The sequence below is a fragment of the Montipora foliosa genome, chromosome 12 (assembly GCF_036669935.1).
Source record: "Montipora foliosa isolate CH-2021 chromosome 12, ASM3666993v2, whole genome shotgun sequence".
NCBI lineage: Eukaryota > Metazoa > Cnidaria > Anthozoa > Scleractinia > Acroporidae > Montipora > Montipora foliosa.
The window spans coordinates 33,183,549-33,204,505 of record NC_090880.1 but is presented as its reverse complement, the minus strand read 5'-3'; the positions used below and the strand labels follow the sequence as shown (position 1 = coordinate 33,204,505).

Sequence of the window (20,957 nt, the reverse complement as noted above, 5' to 3'; positions counted from 1 at the left end):
TAACAAAAGCTGGACTTACCTGTCATGCTAAGACAGGTTTTCACTTCAAATTTTGGTGAGGAAATATCGATCGCCAGTGACAAAAACTGGAGAATACTGGTCAATTAAATACTATAAAATATCGTTATCTTGTGGCTAGAACTCAGGCGCTAGGTAAACAATATGAACTAGTTTAAACAACTGCAGGCATATAGCTTGCTAACAAGTAAAAAGAAACGTGTCTTTAAAACACACAAGAAAATAAATTATTTTGAAAACAATCTTAGGAGCGTTTGGAGATTTGAAACATTGGTCTTTTTCAATACTGCAGCTTTCTCCTTATTGGCTAAGAGATTCTCTATTGCTTGCGCGTCCAACAGAGTTTCGTTAAAAGAAATTTTTGTTTATCGCTACGTGCAAATTGTCTTGCCGGGGTGTACAGTAATTATTAATGATGTACATTGTTGAAATTTGCTTTTTTTCTCTATTTGAGGTGATATGAAGACTCACATAATCGAAAGTACCGCAAGGCAGATGCTTAACCAACTGATGCAACCTCTAAATGATATAAAGTCTCCAGGAGACGCATTTCGACCAATTCAGTGCGAAATCCAAGCCGCGAGCATTACAGCGAGAATTTCTTGATGTCTGACCACGACCTAGATTTCTTCGTTTTGCAGACGAAACCGTTAAGGTCCACAACAGTTTCATAATGCGGACATCTTATAATTCACCCCGGTTCCTTTCAGAGGTTAAGCTTGACATAATAAGCTACAAAGAGTTTCTTTTGTGACAATAAAGTTTGTTTCTCGTGTCCTTAACCATTTAATTGCCGCTGAAGCTTAACTGGTAATTACCGAGGACATTTCAGAAACTGGTAAGTCTGCGCAAAATGTTACTTGCATTGAAGCAAACTGACGCAATTAACAGTCTTTTCCTGGTTTTTAAATCACGGTACCTTCAGGAGAAGGTCGTTGTGACCCGAGCAAGATAAACGGGGACGATGTGAATGGGGTATCCTTTATTCTAACGTTAAATAATCGGAATCAGTTCGGTTAATTGCGACGCACTAACGCCACAAAAACGGAAAAAAAGACGAACAACATGAAAACTGTAAGTGAACTTAACATTAAAACTGCTTTTCTCGATGTGTGTGACTTGGTCGGTGAGAGCCGTCAATAAACGAAGCAGGTGAAGCCGAAGACTGAGAGATGTCAAATCAAAAGTGATAAAGAAGCTGAATTTAAAAATTTCATCGAGAGTGGCAAACTCCGTCTAGTATACGTACATAGGTTAGAGCACTGCTGAATTTATGCGAATTAGAAAGAAAGTCAGTTTTTATTCGGGTGCTCGATCAAAGAGCTGTTTTTCGCTTATTTCGTTCTGAACTTAGTAAATGAAGTCCCAAATGAGAAAATTTTCGTTATATAAAAAACGGTATTGTCAAGTTGGGCCGTGTCAAAGAATGGCACCATTTTCATTCTTGGAGAAGCAATGTCTGTATTTTCTAATTAGAGAGCTTTCCACAGTCGCCACTGAACAAAATAGACAATGATTGGAAATTCAATGTATCACAAATGCTATTCGGGAGCTGCTATCGGATGAAAAGAAAACATTAAAACCTTACCAAGCAAGGAATATCGAACGAGGTCGTTAGAAGCTTAGCGCGGTATTCCTTGTTTGACAATGAATAACTCATCAAGTTCAGTTGAAGAAATCAACTCCTCGTTTTGCTGTCATGACGTCCAGAAAGTACCGTAGGTGTTTCTTTTTTTCTCAAGCTGACACACTAACACATCACGAATTAATAGCCTGGGAATAATTTCTATTTGACCAGCGCTAATTACTTCTACGTTCGGCCTCATTAGGAGTGCAATGATGACTCAGAAATAGAAACAAGCACATGTATTGAAAGGTCCTTATATGTTTAGGCTCTTATTTAGTCTTTCTTTTAAAATAAAAGTGAATGACATTCCCGGCAATTACGGGAGACCTACTTTCATTGAAACCCAAATCTCAAATAATGATAACAGTATTGAAAAGAAATCCCGACAACAGAATTGAAAAGAAATTCCGATAACATCTTGTTGGCCGATAGTCAAGAGTGGAGAGGTCCTTGATGCTGTTGTTAGATAACGACTATGTTCGCGGTAATGTTCAGTTTGGGTGATTTTAACCACAGTATAGCCGACATTCTACATGCTAAGAGATCCGTTAATATTTTCAATGACAGCAGAATGCTTAAGGCCCGTTTTAAACGTCGCATTTTACATGTGCCGAATCTAATGCAAATGAGAAAAATCTATTGTTTTCGCTCATTTGCATTAGATTCGGCACATGTAAAATGCGACGTTTAAAAGGGGCCTAAAGAAGTTGCTTTCAAAGTGTGGATGACATCATTGTCACGGCTTGTTAAGCACGAAAGACGCATGCCCATTCATAACTTGGCTGGAAAGCCAGTATCATAGAAATTCTATTTGCAAATAAAGCCTAATACCCTGGGCTCGGTTTTTCCCCCATATCTTGACGGGAACATTTTCGATCGCGAATTATTTGCAAAAAGCCATGTTGCATGATTTGCAGCTAATGATATTCTCAGCGTGAAAGCAAGCCAAGAACTATAGATCTCGAGACTTTTGTAACCTATAATGGCTAAATGTTTTGTATACCAAACCGTAGGAACCCATTTGTTCCATCTGCAACCACGATTTCAAACTCGCCACCTGCCTCTCGAACGGCTTGGACCCTGCATTAGCTGGTAGCATTACAACTTGAATTATTTATAATCTTACATGATGACTGTTTTGAAATATAACGAAGGGCGCTGTATTTATGGTCCTTTGTTGTCTTAACATTCTTTCCAGGAAAATTTCACTTGTTTTGTAAATGTCTTCCTGCCTTTTAATGTGTCGGTGGTACCTAACCTATGAGCAATACTTATTCAACTACTCGCGTCTCCATTACCACATGAATGTTCATCAAGCACTTTATTTTTTTACACTGTACATCAAGCTGTTGCTATAGCAATCAAGATGCACAATAAAGAAGTGTTTTTCTAAAATCTGATTTGCTTTATTTAGCAGTGTAGAGCATGTAGTTCCCGGTGTTGTGGTCTGTCTTCTGTGATGTATCATGGTTGGGAGGGTAAATGCTCGGAGATATTAGCTACACCAAGCTACTCTAAAAATCCGAGGGTAAATAAAGATATATGATATGATGATATGATTTCGAAGCTTTTTTCCTTTCAAAGGAATCAAAATTTTCGAGGCATTTTGAACAAAACTGACAAAACTGAAAGGTACAGAACTGGGGCTTCTCTTTCAGCCTCTGTCTCTATGCAATGTACATGAGCAAGAAGTATCAGAACACGGTCCTAAGTAATATTATAATATATCATGGCCTTAGTACACCGACCTGCGCTTTCACACATGTTAAAAATATGAAAACATAATCTGTGGTGAATTGGATTCTTTCGTGTTATTTTCATTCTTCCTTATTTCTTCACACGTACCTTACACTAAACAGAGTTAACTCTGCACTAAAAAAAATGCCATCTTCGTAAAAAAATGAGGAGGGGGAGTGCTTTGTCCCCACCAAGCCCCCCCCCCCCCCCCCCCTTCCTGCCCCGCCATCCCTGAACATGGACTCGCTTTCCCCTGCAGATCAGATGATCAATTTGAGTTCCATGTGATAATCTAGAACTTTCCAGACTACAAAATTCCGGCTAGGGAGCGAAGGCTTTTAAAATTCAATTACTGGCTTAAAGATCATGTAAGCTGCTTTAATTGAATGGGAGAATGAACTGATAACTGACATCAGAAATGTCTAGAAGTTCATTCGAAGCTCGCAATGCCGTTGCAACTGGATGAATTACCACTTTGTGACCAGGCTGATGAAACTGACAACTCTCGATTTTCAGAACTTGACGTTTCGCATGTCCCATCATACCTTGTTTAAAATCTTTAAATTGTAACTAAACAGAGAAGAAACACGGAGACTTCTCAAAGGTTAATAAAGCTAGAATGGCCTGACGACCAGAGCATTTACTTTAGAAGTGTTAATTACTCGACCGAAGTGATTAAAGTTTGACACAAGGATTTCAAGGCAAATGGCGATTTTATAACTAGTCGCAATGGACCAAAGAGAATTAATTCTTGAATGATTCGGAGCAATTTGAGAAAAAAAGATTCTCAGTTAATTCTTCTTAGTTATTTTCTATGATCTTCCCCATCGGTGACGGAGGCCTCATCATGTTTATTATGTCATAATGATAATGGTTGTTCGCTTCATTCAAATATTACTTTTTTAGCTGCCCTTTCGAAATGAATCGTGTTCTTGAAAATGGATTGCGCCCGCGTGTCAAGTTCACAACAAGAATCCGAGAATTTTTACTGACCAGGATTGTCAAAAAGGTAGTGGAGAAGTGGAGATTTGCATCATGAGCTAAACACATTAATCTAAAAAATCTGTCAGTAACATATTTTTTGGAGAAGTGCAATTGAGCCAAGATGGCTTGAACTACATTAACTCGACGGCTGTTGTCAAGAATGAGAACTGGATTCTGATGGATTTTATTTGTCGAACGGCCATGTCAAAAGTTGCAGTTTTTTTTTTGGGCGAGCATTATTTTAATTCAGATGATACAAAATTACTCGTCGTGTAGCTGCAGTATCAGTTGTAGGGAAGATTAAACGCAGTCATGAAGTGCTAGCTTTTAAACAGTCATATGCAGAGCAGAGTAGATCAGTACTGTTATCACATGTTAAACCTGGCATGACCGCTCAGCAACAAAAGTTGCCTTTTGCCAGGCTCAGTATTGCCTTTGCTTAAATGACCTGTTCAAGGGAATAAAAAACGCATGGCTTTCACTTGACGGCTGCGGGCTATTTAAATGGCTTAAAATTAATGCAAAGAGGACCACTTAAAACGCCACTGTTACAAAGAGGAAGGAATAAAAATCACTGAGGATTTTGATTTAAAGTCAATGTCACACTGACCGCTTCTCCCCTGATCACACGGCACTCGTCAACCACATTCGAGGGTCAACTTGGCTTTTGAGCGCGATTTTTCTTGCCGCGTTTCAGATCATCAATCCACCTGCCCCTACAAGTTACTTCTTATTACAAGAAATGAAAGGTCTTTGATTTCCGGTGCTATCACAAATAAACGTAAGAGTGACTTTTTTTGTTTTCTTAGGACTGAGAGGTACTCTTCCGTTCAAAACACACCACTTCTTCCGAAATTTTAAAATCAAAATACCCTAATTTCTTTAACTCACCTGGATTTGTGAATCTGTTTGTTATATCTTCAGTTTCCAATTTGATTGCACGATACAGAATTTATTTTTCAGAAAAGCTATCCTTCCAATTTTTTTAATTATATGTTGAAAAAGGTAAACTGTCTTTGGAATCTCTCCTTTTTTGACAGTCTCTTGTCCACCGAGTCTTGTCCCTATTGGTAGATACATTTTCCCAATATATATGCTGGTGTTTTAAAATCTGCTTTGGGGGATTTTCATTAATAATGTTTTCTCTGTGTAAATTCAATTTATGAAAAACATTTTACGGGATGGACAGTCTTGAATTGATCGAGTCTGTTAATTTAAAGGAACATAACAGTTCTCAATTACTCGCAAAAAGCACTCTCAAATGGAAGTTCTGTACGTTGAACTCCAATTCAAAAATGGCTCAAGAAAACCATGCTTATAGAAATTCAAACAAACACAATCCTTGTAAGTTAATTTTATTAAAACTGATGATTTCTTTGTTTAGCTGTTCCAACTAGATATGATTAAACAAAGAAATGTAGTTTTTCGTGATATTCTAAATTCTATAGTAGAAAAGGTCTCGAATTCAAGGGACTATTCTTTATTGTATTCACTTCAAAATTTTTCCAATGCCAGAGTTGAACAAATAAAAGTACCTCATTGGTATAGGCACATTTGTTTGACTATATAAAGAGTTGACGAGGCAAACAGAAGCCAAGGAAAAAAACTGGATCCACTAGTATAGTAGACAGCTTTGTTCGCATGTTAAGCACCTCTTAAACTGAACACAATGCTATACTTTGTCAGTACCGTGGTCTTTTCTGATGATAATCGGTAATTTTTCTAAGGTTGTCAATTCAAAATTCCCCATTGATGATGATGATGATGATGAACCAGACAGCACAAAAGCCACCTGTTAAGGAACAAGTCTCCATGCTCACTTTGTTCAGTCTTGGAACATTCACCACTGAATTCGACCATACGAAGTTGTATTCATGTCATCCAGCATCAGTCTCTCAAGTGAATAGACTTAATTGTCAAGGTTTGCAGTGCAGCGAGAAGCATCGTGGAAAATAGAGCGGATCTCTAGTTTTGGCAACTATTCCGCCCGGAAACGTCAACGAGAACAAGTTGATAGCAAGGGGTGTTACACAGGCTAAGATTTTTTTGGGGGGCCAGCACCTTTTGCGGTACATATCTTCATAAACTTTATTCAACCTTGAATTTGAATGTGGTTCAGTTTGGACTTTAAGATCTACGACAGCGACGTCGCCGGAAACGCGGCACCTCAAAATATATCTTTGCTATGTCGTAAGTTTTTTTTACCGCGACTATTCCATCTCGATCACGTCGTACAATGCTGGTGAGGTTTCCTACATTAATACGGGTAGCCACCGTCGTTTTTGCATGTCTCTAATATCTTGTTGCGGTTAAAATTAGGAAATAAATGCTAATTGCAACAAAGGCTTAATTTATTGGGATTATTTCACTTAAGCAGAAATTTTGGAAGTGAAAACAATAATAAGTGTTAAGTTGAAAGACCACTTTGACCTGGTCTTTTTCCCGCATGGACCGTGGAATACAAATACAGTAAACACCCGCATATAAGAACAAGTGGATTAAGAACATCAGGCTGAAATTTGGCCAATAAAGCACAATATTTATAAGAACAAATTCAGCCTGATAAATAAAACATGTTCTTAATACAAAGGGAAAGGGCATTAGGATAAGAAAACAATACAGTACAGTAACTTACAGTAACTTATATCAAAGTACTATGGTGTTCAGGACCATTACAAACTACAAATTCTATTACAAAACAGCATTGTAACCTCTAGTAATATATAATTTGAAATATTTCTGAAACCAATTTTAAGAACATTTTAAAAACACTTTCACGATGATTTCTCACTAAGCACCCCTCATATAAGAACACGACCAGCCTTAAACCTGAAAAAAATGTTCTTATATGCGGGTGTTTACTGTATGGCATGTCGTTTGAAAAATGGGCAATATACTGAATTTCGGACATGTGAGCTCAATCGTAATAGTAATAAAGCGGCAAACTGTTAGCGAGAAAAAGGACGTTCGATGATCTTTACGAGGCTATTTTCTCGCTGTTGATGGTTGATTTCTAAACGCCTTACTGCTCAGTCTTGAATGGCAAAATTTCGCAGTGTTTAAAAGTTATTACTGCATTGAGGCATGTTTCAATTTGAAGAGGCGCGCGCATTGAAATAGTACATAAATTGACTTATATCATGCAGAAAGATTCGAAAATACAAGTTTATCGTATAACTGTGAAAATTCTACTAGTCATAAGTAACAAATTTCCCGCAATGATGAACAGACACTCACCTCTTGAATCATAGCAGTTTTGTCTGATCCTTTTGAAATGGCTTTTTCAACTGTCATCCTAAAGAGACTTATTAACTTCCCTTTATGATCCCAAACGTCTTCTCGGTCAAGCCTTTTCACTGTAAACGTAGCGAGGTTGTCGAATCATGATTTGTGCTCCCACGTTTGAAAATTCTGTAAGTGTACTGTTGCTTATTGCGCATGTCCTTACGTCAATCCACCTGTCAACAAAGCTTCCTTTGAAGGTGATAAACATTGTATTCCAACGCATTTTTTATAAAACTTGACGTTTCAAATATTATAACGGTCACTTTTGAAAATGTATGTTGACTAGCATACGAAACGTCAAGTTTTATAAAAAATGCGTTGGAATACAATGTTTATCGCCGGTGTTTGTGTTATTTCCTTTGAAGGGCTTCCTAAAGGGGACATAGTTTTTTGAGTGGACCTAGAGCTACAATCATGGACAAAAGTGTTGGGAAGGTAACTTCATTTTACAGACACCCCCCTCCCCCTTTTCAATGTTGGATTTTCCAGGGGAAAAAAATGGTGACTTTTCTTACCTGAAGAACTCCAACATTGAATGTGGGGGAGGGGGGCCACAAGAGCGTGGTATTTCCCAAATACTTCAGCCAATAGTTAAAAAAATCGAATTAGGGGTGAAGTGAGCTGATGCCCGCAACCTTCCCAACAACTTCTGACCACGATTGTAGATGTGGTTAAAATCCTACACAATTCAATGAGATGAAATAAGATAAAATAAGTAAATTAAAAAAATTCAGAAAAGAGGATGCCTGGTCGATAGATGTTCAAAAATTGCAGTACACCGTTACGTCACGTTACGCATGACTATGGCGTGACTTCTTTCATAGCGGCACCTCCTCCAAGATGGCGTCTTCCAGGTCAGAAGAAAAGGCGTTTAAACTGGATGTTAACATAACCAAGTTGGAAGATTCTTCCCCAGTATTTTTTAAAGTTGATGGTGAGAGATTCAAGGAGACTCAAACATTGAAACTTCAGATAGAAACTACTTATAGAGTTTCCCTCGAGTTTCGACCATCAATGGAAATGAGGTAGATGCTCCTCTGAATTGAAACGGTTTTCATTCATCCTTTAAGGGGCTGTTCTAATCCAACTGCTTATCACCATGACAAGAAGCAATCTCTCCCAACTAAATAGAGTTCAAAAATGTCTCATCTATGCATATAAAATAATGGCAAGTAATTTACAATGCAGAGTGCATCACTCCGGTAGCAGATAGACGTCTTTAAAAATGATATTATTGTCGCGATAAGATGCATAACCTTTTTGCATAACTCTGTCATCAGATTGGAATACTGCCCAGCTCACTCGGATTTATTATCACCATGCAAGAGATGCCCTTCAGCATTCCATCAGAATCTTGTGCTCGCGTATGGGGGTTTGAGGGGAGGGTGTACAAATAAGCAGAGGATTGATTAACCCACTGACGAATAAAATCGTCTGGCGTTTGACAGAGTAAAATTAATACTAAGGAAGGCCGGTTTAGGCCGGTTTAGGGGTGAATGGGTTGGGACATTGATTTTCAGTGAGTGATTAATAGCTTGGGGTTTGACAATTTTTGAATACCTGCATTGTTTCAATTTGTGACTTCCTCTTCTCTCTTTCTTCATTCCCAAGGATAATTTCTTTGAAGCAGAGTTAGCACTCTGGCTCAAACGAAAACCACAATTAAATACACTGTAGATTATGGCTGCACTTTACCTGGTACAAGCCTCTAGCCTACTTCAACACCTTGGCCAAGTATTATTCAAGACGAGCAGAACTTCATCTAATCCCACAACTGAGGGACTAGATGGATGATGGGTTAGGTATCTGGTACTGGTACTTAATCACTCTCTGTTGCCGATTAGAATACTACATCTCCATATGTGGTCATCCTGTTTTGAAGAATGTCATTACTGTCATCAGAATTTAGTATTATACAGTAAATCTTCTTAACAGGTTTGGCAATATTTTCTTTTGTTGCAGTGAAATTTCTCTAGGAGGGGTAAGTCTTGAATACAAGATGAAGAGAAGTGACGAAACAGCATCACGTTATGAGTGTTCCTGGTCTACAAATGGAATGAGTCAATCAAAAAACAAAGATCGACTTTACTTGCTGATATTTGTCAAGCTTAAGGACAACAGACAACTTAATGCCAAGGTTCAATGCAAGATGTATTCTTTAAAAGACAAAAATCACATTACGTGGGGAACTTGTTTAAAGAACTTGCAGCTTGATTGTAAAGTAGTAGATGGACAAAGCCATGTGGATGTTCAAAAAGTTTTATTCAAGTAGTAAACATTGCCGCAAGGCATTATTTTATATACCATAATGAGTGAGTGCAAAAAGCAGGTTAAGGCTGCCTTTCAGTATCCTTACAAATAAGCATTTTCAGCATTGTACTTTCAATTTGCATATGTCTGCTTGAGTAGATAGATGTAAAATAGAGATTTTTCTGTTTACCCAAAATGTTCTCAATACCAGACTTTTATACCAGTCTTCATAAAGTTTCTGAAGTGAGGAATTTGCTGTCTTCAAATCAAATCCAAATCATCACAGTATAATAATTTGCAAACAGATGAAACTACAGCTGTACCACAGTTTTGAGAGATCAATAATATTAACGCATCACAAAAATGCAAAAATATTGAGTGTCAAATTTTACATTACTGTATAGCAGAACAAATAATTATTAGTAAAAGTACCGACAAATTTAAATAGAGAGATTTTACGAATGAAGTTTGAAAAAAGTTCATGAAATAAAGGTAGATTTACAGATATTCATTTTCTTAGGATACGATACATATCTCGATACAAGTGCCACGATACGATACACAATACGATACATCATTACATACAACTGACAAGTGACATAATCTTACTAAACTGTGTTGGAATCTTTAATTTCCATTGATAACAAATAAGCAATTAACAAATGGTAAAAAATAACACAATAAGACATTTTGATGAATGAACCATGTGTTTTTGCTGTGGGTGCGTAAGACTGTGTCAGCTGACAACTTATTGGAACTATGCATGGGTGCATACGTGATCGAAAGCATGCGAAGCGATACTAAGCAAGGACGAAGCCCTGTGGCTAAAAAAAAGTTTGTATTAGGGTGAGAAGTCATTAAACTGATTAAAACAGTAATTTCTGAATGTTGGTAAAGTAATTTCTGATTTTTGATGAGGAATATTTTATTGTTTTGCGATACAGCGATATCCCATTCAAATATTGATTCTCGTATCGTGACAAAAAATATCGCGGTTCACCGGTGCACCGGTGTATCGCTGCAGCCCTACTAAGCATCTTGATGATAGAATTATCTTTAGCTACATGTACACACAGGTCTGAATCGAATGGTTTCAGAAGTGATTCTCTAGCATGCTATTGGTCGTTTTTGATACATAACTTAAGATCCCAGTAGTGGATCAAATATCAGTTTCTACTGTTTTACGGAAATTGGTCAGAAACAAGGGAAAGAGGACTTTGGAAAGTTAAAATAAAAAACATTCCCAGGGAAGCATGCCACCGGACCCCTACAAAGGTTTTCTTTGTTTTGGAAACTGGTCATTATTTATCCTAGATCTGCCCCTGCATCCAGTGTTCTTTTTAGGGGGAGGGAATGCAAAAATTGGTGAACAGAAAAAGAGGCAAGTCACTCTGCTAATACTCACTGATTAACAGTTTTGTTACAAAACATCTTTCCTGACTAACCTTTCTCTGGAAATGGTAATGATGTCTATTGCTGCAGTCAATAGTCTCAACATGCCTATAATGGTTAGGGTTATGGACTGCCATCTCTTTCCCAGAGAGCTGCTTCTGGATGAGTTTTCCTTTTTAACAGGAAGTAGAAGTAAACTGGATTGTAACAGACTTCAGACTTGTGGCCACATTGAGATATATCTTCACACACGAAAAGATCACCATTGCTATGGTTACTTAATAAATTGCACCACTGTTCATTGGTGGTGAAAAGTACTTCAAACATTCATTGCACCCACTTGGAGAGAAATTTTGTATCTCTGCATGGCCATGTAATATTCTCTATGTCATTATCATAATTGACAAATTTGTCAGTCTAAGCGGGTTACCAGTATATGGTAAGTGAAGACTTGACTCCTTACCTTAATAGCACTTTTAGAGCATTGTTATTGTAGACATGGCACCAATATATGACTTCAAATAATTTGCACAAAGACTAAAATTACTGTAAAAGAGCCTAAGGGCTATTCCATAATTATAGTATTTGAGGCTTACATATCAAGTGCTGACTGGAGGTGGTATGCACCTTATCTCAGAAAATGTGTGCTCTACTTAGTTGTACAAACTAACTTTATTTAACTAATGGTGTCTCCTTGAGGTTTAGAGATTCCTATTTGATGGTCTATATGGCTCCTCCAATGGAGCATGCAGCTCAGGCTGTGGCACCTGTATCATTTCAACCTCCACAGGTTTGTACTTCACTACTGGACGCAACCCTCCTTTCAGCCTCAAAATTTGACACTCCTTACTGTAACAGGCACAAATGGTCCCCACCAAACCCATTGCTAAGATGAAGATGGCAATGAGAACCCTGAATCCAAAGGTTATATGAATAGTATCTCCAGGAACATGCGTTGCTGTGGTTGGAATTGTCAGTCTCACCTGTTCAAACTTCCACAGATCGTTCAAAATACCATCAAATTGTTTCACATCATGCCCTTCTCCTCCAAACAGCCATAGTGTTTCCCCAATGGAAAATGAAACAGCATCCACTCTCGGACCAGGGATATTATGTACACCTTGCTTCCGTTTCTTACCAAACACTGGAATTCCTTCACCCCTGCTTAAACCACCAATCCAGACCCACTGATTCCTGGAAATGTTGTAAACCCACAAATCTGACAGGAGACCTGACTCGCCATATACACCACGGGAAAAATTATCAAATCCTGAACCACCAAACATCCACAGATTATCTGCGTGAAGCCATGTTGCTGCACCCTCCCTGCAACCAGGGTGATTATTGTTTGAAGGAGTGCCTTGTTCTCCATAATTTCCAGTGCATTCTCGGCCAAATGTTCTGCTGAGTTTCATCCAATCTGATGCTTCTGTTGAAAACTTCCAAAACTCTGATGTAAGACCATTATTTGTTGCACCACCAAACATGTAGAGATGCCCTGATGGATGAATCCATGCAGATGCTTTAGAGCGACTACTTGGAGGACTTGTGTTATTCTTTACTTCTATTTTAGTCCATTGCATGTCTCCTAATGAAAATTTCCAAAAATCTCCAAGTTTCTGTTCTGATGCGGTGTATCCACCAAACATCCACATTATTCCTTTGTTAGTGTCACACCAGGATGCAGCATGACTTCTTGGTAGAGGGAAATCAGTCTGATTGTCATGAGTGGACCACCGATTTTCATCAACATAAAAAATAAATGCACCCAAGGACGAAAATACCATGACCCTGTTTTCATAGCTACACAACGCACAACCAAAGCAAGGAGGTGGTCTTTGCTCACCACTAATGCTCTTGTTGAACTGATGAAAATGCCATTGTTGTCTTTTTACATCCAGTGACCAAAGCTCATGTAATGGTTTCATTCTTGTTCTTGTTCCGCCATAAATCCACACTGTTCCATTAGAATCCACCCAGCTGGATGCTCCACGTCTGCTCCCTGGATATTTCTGGGTGCCATCCACTACATTGTTCTGATTTCTGTGGTCACTTCCTCCAACCCAAGTCCAAACTCCTATGAACAAGTTGAAAAATATTTTTTTAAAAACAAAATTACATTTGTTGTAGAAACTGGAGACCACAACCAACTCAAATGGGTGTTTTTCAAAAAATGTCTGTCAAAAGAAGAAACATAGACAAAGATAACACCATAGGTCATCAGTGAGGAAATGACCGAAACCTTTAAGCAAAAGGGTCACCTCGCAGCTCTTACAAGGTCTCACCTGATTGGAGACCACCCTTGAGGTTTAACAAAACAACAAATAACAGAAACAATGGACCCTAGGCCTAAAACAAAAGGGCTGCAACTCTATCCTCTAGGGTCCATTGTTTCTGTTATTTGTTCTTTTGTTAAACCTCAAGGGTGGTCTCCAATCAGGTGAGACCTTGTAGGAGCTGCAAGGCTACCGAAACAAAAACCGTACTGGAAAGAATGTTAAGGGTAAGTAAGCTTCCACATAAATTAACAAATGCATTTGACCACTTTCAATTATAACAATACTCTTTGTTTGCTTTGCTTGCAGAAGCATTGTTTCTAGTTTCTCTTGGGCCTTACAATGGTCCCAAGAGAAAATAAAAACAATGCTTTAATATGCAAAATTTTGGGTGACAAACAAAGAGTATTATGGTATTAGGCTGATTTACATGTAGCAACAGAACGGGAACGTCAGTGGCGACGTCGCGCGCAGCAAAACTACCAATGAGAATTTAGAATAGAGAAGAAAAGAGTGGAGTCTATTCTATTCTGAATTCTCATTGGTGTTTTTTCTGCGCGCGCCGTCGCCACTGACGTTCACGTTCTGTTGCTAAATCAGCCTATTTTTGAAAGTGGACCATTAAGATAGATCTGACTGTTTTAATTAAAAAAAAAAATGAAAAGCCGCAGCCAAGGCAGGCTTACCTTGGGTGTCCTCACCACGACCGTTTAGGAGGAGGCTGTGAGTACAGCGTAAATGCTGAACAGTGAAAAATACAATAAGCGCATACGCATAAATAAACATCAACTTCAAAGGTCGCAACGCCATTCTTCAAGGAGTGTTTATATATCTTCCAATGTGTCTGCACAGCAATCTTGCCACAATACTTCCTCGACTTTTTTTCAGAGGATATAATGATCAGTGTGTACGCTTTTGCTGACCATACATGATTACCCTAACCCTAATTATAACCCCTTGACTCAAAAACATCGAACTTTTTAAGGCTTCTGTAAATAAATGTCATACACGAAGTGCTTATTCATACCTGTTGATTCTGCTGCAATGTTGAGCCCGCGACTATAATCGAATGCAAGATGTCTTCTGGAAAGCAACTTGTCAGGGGTAAAAGTGGTATGCGAATGATTGCTGTTTCTGAAACTGAACGCAGCCCTTTTCTTATAGAGGAACCTCAGTGGACTGCTGATGATCAGGTACTAGGTTGTAACGCATTTTTGTGTGCTTTCAACTTAATACATAGCTATAATTTGTTGGATGAGTTTTTGGAGTAACTGCAAAATACATGTACCCCGCCACATCGAGTATCTTAAGTAGCTGGCTACGCGGTACGCGGAAAGAATTAAAGTCAAGATGGTGAAGTATCTTTACAAGCTGGCTGCGCGGTACGCGGAAAGAATTTAAGTCAAGACACAGGCGCCCCAAGCTGAAAATACGTGGTGTATGCGACAGTTTGTGTATATAGAAAATTGTATGGGAAAATCACCGATCGTAAAAAAATTGTGTAAATAACTATCTCATTTGAAATAAAGTTTTCCTACCTCAAATGTGTGACCAACTTGTCTCTTTTGGCGAGTTTCGAGCCATTCTGACGCCGTTTAGTGAAGTCATCCGGAAGGCCGTTGCTGAAATAATGGGAAGGCCGGTGACTCCATCCATCGCTGGCCAGACCTCACTCCACAAATCGTTTTCTCCTCAACAGGAAAAGTCCCGAATCGCAATAAAAACAACAGTTCCATAAAGCCCAATAAATTTCACTCCAAATACGTGTGTTTCGGCGACCGAAAGACTCGTGGCGAACGAAAACTTTGCCTTAAAATTCACCTCTTCGGCTTTCCTCAGAGGCTTGTGACCGGGTAGTCAACAACGGAAACTCGCAAGATGGTTTCAGCCTCAACTCTGATTGGTCCATTTGAATTTGACCGCGCGCTGGCAACACGACCGTTGTTGACTTGTGACTGGGCAGTCAACAACGGTCGTGTTGCCAGCGCGCGGTCAAATTCAAATGGACCAATCAGAGTTGAGGCTGAAACCATCTTGCGAGTTTCCGTTGTTGACTACCCGGTCACAAGCCTCTGAGGAAAGCCGAAGAGGTGAATTTTAAGGCAAAGTTTTCGTTCGCCACGAGTCTTTCGGTCGCCGAAACACACGTATTTGGAGTGAAATTTATTGGGCTTTATGGAACTGTTGTTTTTATTGCGATTCGGGACTTTTCCTGTTGAGGAGAAAACGATTTGTGGAGTGAGGTCTGGCCAGCGATGGATGGAGTCACCGGCCTTCCCATTATTTCAGCAACGGCCTTCCGGATGACTTCACTAAACGGCGTCAGAATGGCTCGAAACTCGCCAAAAGAGACAAGTTGGTCACACATTTGAGGTAGGAAAACTTTATTTCAAATGAGATAGTTATTTACACAATTTTTTTACGATCGGTGATTTTCCCATACAATTCTCTATATACACAAACTGTCGCATACACCACGTATTTTCAGCTTGGGGCGCCTGTGGTCAAGATGGCGAAGTATCTTTACAAGCTGGCTACGCGGTACGCGGAAAGAATTAAAGTCAAGATGGCGAAGTATCTTAACAAGCTGGCTACGCGGTACGCGGAAAGAAGTAAAGTCAAGATGGCGAAGTACAAGGCTGCTGCCTAAGAAAATTTTAAAGGGGCCCTCAGAGCTAAACGCTGAGAACTTAGGAGCCCAACATATGAAGTGAAAGGTGTTGCTGTGAAAAATTAAGGCGCCCAGAGCTATTCTTTGGGAGCCCCAGGCTACTGGGCTCCTGTTAGGCAACAGCCTTGGCGAAGTATCTTAAGTAGCTGGCTACGCGGTACGCGGCACGTGGAAAATTTAAATTCTAGTGTACCTTAACCCTAACCCTAACCGAACCGTAAAATTAAAGCTAAAATTTTAAACGAGTGCTTAGGCCTAATCACTGAAACAAGTGCTTAGGCCTAAACAGTAAACGAGTGCTACCGGTATATTCTTCTCAAGGTCTTGGTAAAAAGTCTAGTTAACCGAACCGTAAAATGAAAGCTAAAATTTTAAGAGTGCTTAGGCCTAATCACTGGAACGAGTGCTATATTCATCACACGATTGTGTTAAAAAGCGTAGTTTAAGCGAACCGTGAAATGAAATCTAAAATTTGTAAAGAGTTCTTAGGCCTAACTTCTGAAACGAACGCTTAGGGTTAATCAGGAAACGAGGGCTATATTCTTCACACGATCTCGTTAAAAATTCTAGTTAACCAAACCGTAAAATGAAAGCTAAAATTTTAAAAGAGTGCTTAGGCGTAATACTGAAACAAGCGCTTAAGCTTAATCAGTAAGCGAGTGCTATATTCAGCACAAGATCTCTGTTGTCAGGTTTTCACGTTGTTAATACTGGTGACACGCGCTCTTCCGAGTCCACAGTTCCACAGTCTCTTGTCTGTGGAATTACTTAGGCTTTGACGCTTTAAGAAAGAGGAATGTCACGGCGTACCGCGTACCGCGTAGGCAGCACATATAACATCGCTGCGCCATTTTGAAATTTAGTTCATTCGGAATTTAGTCCAAGTGGCGGGGTATTCTACAGTGCATTCCTATTTCTGGGTACCGCGTACCGCGTAGCCAGCTACGTGGAATATAGTTTGAGTGGCGGGGTATTCTGCAGTTAAGCCGAGTTTTTTTGCAGCTTCAATCAAATAATCGATCTTGTGTTTCTTCTTGCAGTTTCCTAATTGTGTCAAGTGTAATCGGAAATTTGACTTTACTCATCGTAAGGTAATGTAAGAAGTTACCATGACTGATATCGATTCAAATAGTTCTAAAGGCTGGAATTTATTAAAAACTGCAGGAAATGCGTGACACATGAGGCTCATCGATGCAATGTCATTTAAAAATGACATTAACCTTAAATGGTTCTTCTAATAGACCATCATGAGTAAGTTAATTGTATTGGTATTAGTAATAGCTGGATTTGTGGTGATATTTGGCATAAACACCACAAATAATAATTCAAAGTTGTTTTACATGACTTAATGAGCTGAGAGCAAGTGAATTGTGGACAAAATTGGAAAATCACATTTGAATTTAGGCAGTGGCTGGCTATTCGTACGGGACCTATACACCGGTATCCGAATGTTTCGCCCGACGGCTATTCGCCCGGAAGTACAGATGATTCGTTCGATGATATTTAATTGACTTAAATTGGTACACAACAACCATCATAACGTGAAACCCATTAGAAAAATAGAATTTAACATTACTAGCATGCAAACAGTCTCTCACCTATTTTTCAACATGTGAGCCAAGGTTAGACGCAAACTTTCCATTTTTTTCAATTCAGTTTATTACCTCTTGATGTAGTTACTTAGTTTAATTACATACATTTGTAGTTGCTGACAATGTTACTATTGTATTAAGTAAAAGAGCTTGAGCATGGTGGCCAAATAGACCATTCGGTTTCCTAGTTGGCCCCCATGTTACCTCTGTCAATAACAGCAGTTATGCTAATGTCCTGCAATGAATGAAGTGGGTAGTTACTAAAGAAACTGTGGTGCTGCATTGGTGGGGAAGTAGTATACAAAAATTTGGTTTTATCAATGGAGTTGATAATGTAAATTGGCCACCGTACAGAGATTCTAAAAGCTGACGTTTGGAGCGTTAGCCGTTCGTCAGAGCGAATCGAGTAGTAGTTTTTATAGTAGAGTAGGAGCTATGCTATTGGTGGTAACATGGTAATGTGAAAAATAGGAATATATTAGTTAAATGAAAAACGTTTGTTAATACCCTGAGGATTAAGGGTGCTGATTTGGAAGATGAATTTTTGTTCCTGATTCTTGCGGCTTTCCGTCGTACCTAGATGTAGGGAAAGGCCGCAGATAGCCATGTGTTTTTTGGAGTGGTTAGGGAGATTAAAATGACGAGCGACTGGCTTAGATGCATCTTTGTCATTTTTCTCAACATCGTGAAGGTGTTCGTGGAATTGGTCACCTAGTCGTCTACCTGTCTCGCCAATGTATAATTTATTGCATAACGTACAGGTTATGCGATAAATGACATTTGCGGAGGTACATGTGAAACGATCGGTTACATCCTGAATGATGTAACATTAATTATTTCTTAATTGCATGGTTAATAATACTTGGGTCCTACATTATGTAATGTGTTTGTGGATTGCGTTTTGCATAGCATCACTGCAGAAGATGTGGAAAGATATTTTGTGGATCTTGCTGTGCACACAAAGTTATGCTACCCAGACTCAGCTTTGTTGATCCTGTCAGAGTTTGTGAAGAATGTTCACACACAGCCAAACGTGAAGAAGAATTCTTTGAAAGACATTTGAAGACTTTATGCAATGGTTAGTCATCAAGGACTAGTTAATGTATACAGATTAAACTTACTGAAAATGTAACTGTTTCATTAAAGACTGAAATATTGTAGGTTTTATTGTCTATCTAATAGTGATAAATAACAATGCAAAATAAGTCTTGGGTATAAACTGAAAGAATCTGACAACTAAGTAATATTATTCTAATATTATTATTTTTAAAATAGGTGCACATTTCATTGTTGATGAATCAGAACCTTTGACATTCCTTTGCAAACTCGAACATCGTTTTCATAGGTAAGACTTTGACACACATTACATGATTTGTACCTTTTTTTTTTTTTTGCTTTTTACAAAACAGCACACCTTGGGCAAAGTTGAAAATCAGTTTTGAAATAGAGGAACAGTATTGGGTGTAAATTGTTATTTTTGACTGTTGACTGTTTCTGTTAATTAGAGAACTTCTGTTTGAGTGCTCTGATCCTGAAAGAGCAGCATTCCATGAACCAGTGTTTCTGGAGAAAATCGTTTCAGCACAGCTTGTGCCTAATGAAGGTATGCACACTTACAGCTGCCTGTCCTGAAATGCAGCTAATTTAAATTAGATGCATGTGGAATTTTGGTAAACATCAACATGCCAGTGATCTACATAATACGGTTATTCACATTAATACAGTTAGCACTACTGTATGTTAAGATTTTAGATTCATGACAGTTACATCAATGAGTGGAAAGACTGTGAATTATTCAGGCTTAAAGGCCCTCATCCACCCTACGGGTATTGCGGTGCCGTGGAACAATTTTCATAAATGAAAATCCTGTCAAGGCTGAAATCTATCCAATCAGGTCGCTACGATAAGCAATATGAATTTCCAAAACAAAAATACAGGGTTAAAAAGCCTGTCAGTTGAAGATACACTGTAGGCCTCTAAACTGGATTTGCTCCTTGACCTCGGTGATACTAGTGTAGTGGTTTACCAATTGAGAAATCAAGGCAACTGCCAGCTGGTCATTTTATGACTGCATAGTAAAGCTATTTAGGGTATATGTATTGAGAGACTATAATAATAATCACAGCTGAGAATGTTACTTGAGCAGTAACAGAACATACTTCTGAAGTGATGTAATTCTAATCCAACAGTAATGTCAACTTACAGCATTACTGTTATGTTTTCTTTTAGATTGGATTTATGTTTATATTTGATTAAAACTGCCATGCAAGGTATTAACAGACAGGATAAGAGTATCTAACTTCTGACCAGGTTATAAGAAGGATAATTATTAATTCTAATGTTGGCATCAACCTTGTCAAACTCACCCGTGTAAAGTCAAGTGGATAACCATTAATAACATGTACTCTAGAGGAGTCAATGGGTTAACACATGCATGACCAATACCTCAGTCTCGTAAAAGACACCATTGTATTGAAAACCAGGACTCTGTGCAACTTGAATGTAAATAATATTAGACATCTGATGTCGCAGTATCACATGGCCATCACACCATGCGGTCGTGGTTATTTGTAACCATGCATTTTTCAGAAATAATTATTAAGTTTCAATTTGGAAAAGAATGCCATACATTGCTTTGTATTTTAAAGCTTTTGGCAAATATTGTTGATTAATTATCTTCGAAAAATGCGTGGTTACTCCCAGTTTTCTTGTTGGATTTCAATGACACTTGTTAAGATCTGCATTTCCTACACATTCAGTAAACCGCACAAAAATACCTTTGAATTAGGAGGCACTGTCCTTAAGCTCTGATCTCTTTGAGTTCAAGGGGCACCATTACCTTCTGGTTGCAGACCAGTTTTGCAAATTTCCCGTTATCCGAAAGCTCTCCAGCGCCAGTTCACCAACCATAATTTCACACCTCAAGAGCATATTTGCAGAAGATGGTATCCCGGCCCAGTTAGTAACCTACAATGGACCACAATACAGTGCTCAAGACTTCAAGAACTTTACAGCCTCGTATGGAATAGAGCACATCACTAGTTCACCCTCATGCCCACAATCCAACGGTTTCGCCGAACATATATACAGAGCAGCACCATCTGACCATCATGTGAAATCTCCTG

General features: G+C 38.7%; 4 protein-coding genes across 8 annotated transcripts in view; 2 read left to right on the top strand and 2 right to left on the bottom strand.

The window, feature by feature from the left end:
- LOC137978456 (potassium voltage-gated channel subfamily H member 5-like) overlaps nucleotides 1-5,126 on the bottom strand; it is a 48,541-nt gene extending 43,415 nt beyond the window's left edge. Inside the window, exon 1 of one of the 5 annotated variants that reach the window (XM_068825391.1) lies at nucleotides 4,977-5,126. The gene's annotated coding sequence lies outside the window, so the exon portion shown is untranslated. Of the gene's footprint in view, nucleotides 1-19; nucleotides 198-1,606; nucleotides 1,758-4,976 lie in introns of those variants that run through there. The other 4 variants (XM_068825397.1, XM_068825388.1, XM_068825396.1 and 1 more) reach the window with 4 other exon arrangements.
- A 3,340-nt stretch (nucleotides 5,127-8,466) lies between these two features.
- LOC137979082 (CB1 cannabinoid receptor-interacting protein 1-like) lies at nucleotides 8,467-10,779 on the top strand. The gene is made up of 2 exons (XM_068826253.1): nucleotides 8,467-8,676; nucleotides 9,614-10,779. The coding sequence occupies exons 1-2, from the start codon at nucleotides 8,492-8,494 to the stop codon at nucleotides 9,921-9,923; spliced, it is 495 nt and encodes a 164-aa protein (XP_068682354.1). The 5' UTR covers nucleotides 8,467-8,491; the 3' UTR covers nucleotides 9,924-10,779.
- Nucleotides 10,780-11,994: 1,215 nt separating this feature from the next.
- LOC137979081 (leucine-zipper-like transcriptional regulator 1 homolog) lies at nucleotides 11,995-14,564 on the bottom strand. The gene is made up of 2 exons (XM_068826252.1): nucleotides 14,256-14,564; nucleotides 11,995-13,370 (listed from the first exon to the last, which is right to left on the bottom strand). Exons 1-2 carry the CDS (start codon nucleotides 14,377-14,379, stop codon nucleotides 11,995-11,997), a joined length of 1,500 nt encoding a protein of 499 aa, XP_068682353.1. The 5' UTR covers nucleotides 14,380-14,564.
- Nucleotides 14,565-14,610: 46 nt separating this feature from the next.
- Nucleotides 14,611-20,957, top strand: part of LOC137979205 (zinc finger FYVE domain-containing protein 21-like) — a 12,318-nt gene continuing 5,971 nt past the window's right edge. The window contains exons 1-5 of the mRNA XM_068826411.1: nucleotides 14,611-14,762; nucleotides 17,281-17,331; nucleotides 18,742-18,910; nucleotides 19,108-19,177; nucleotides 19,338-19,435. Coding sequence (XP_068682512.1) covers nucleotides 14,646-14,762; nucleotides 17,281-17,331; nucleotides 18,742-18,910; nucleotides 19,108-19,177; nucleotides 19,338-19,435 — 505 coding nt within the window. The 5' untranslated portion in view covers nucleotides 14,611-14,645. The remainder of the gene's footprint in view (nucleotides 14,763-17,280; nucleotides 17,332-18,741; nucleotides 18,911-19,107; nucleotides 19,178-19,337; nucleotides 19,436-20,957) is intronic.

Excerpts from the sequence above, each read along its gene's own strand:
- LOC137979082 (XM_068826253.1), top strand. The coding sequence starts at position 8,492 with ATGGCGTCTTCCAGGTCAGAAGAAAAGGCGTTTAAACTGGATGTTAAC. Across the intron at positions 8,677-9,613 it reads CGACCATCAATGGAAATGAG|TGAAATTTCTCTAGGAGGGG; the intron begins GTAGATGCTCCT and ends CTTTTGTTGCAG.
- LOC137979081 (XM_068826252.1), bottom strand. The coding sequence starts at position 14,379 with ATGGCGTTGCGACCTTTGAAGTTGATGTTTATTTATGCGTATGCGCTT. Across the intron at positions 13,371-14,255 it reads TCGTGGTGAGGACACCCAAG|GAGTTTGGACTTGGGTTGGA; the intron begins GTAAGCCTGCCT and ends ACTTGTTCATAG.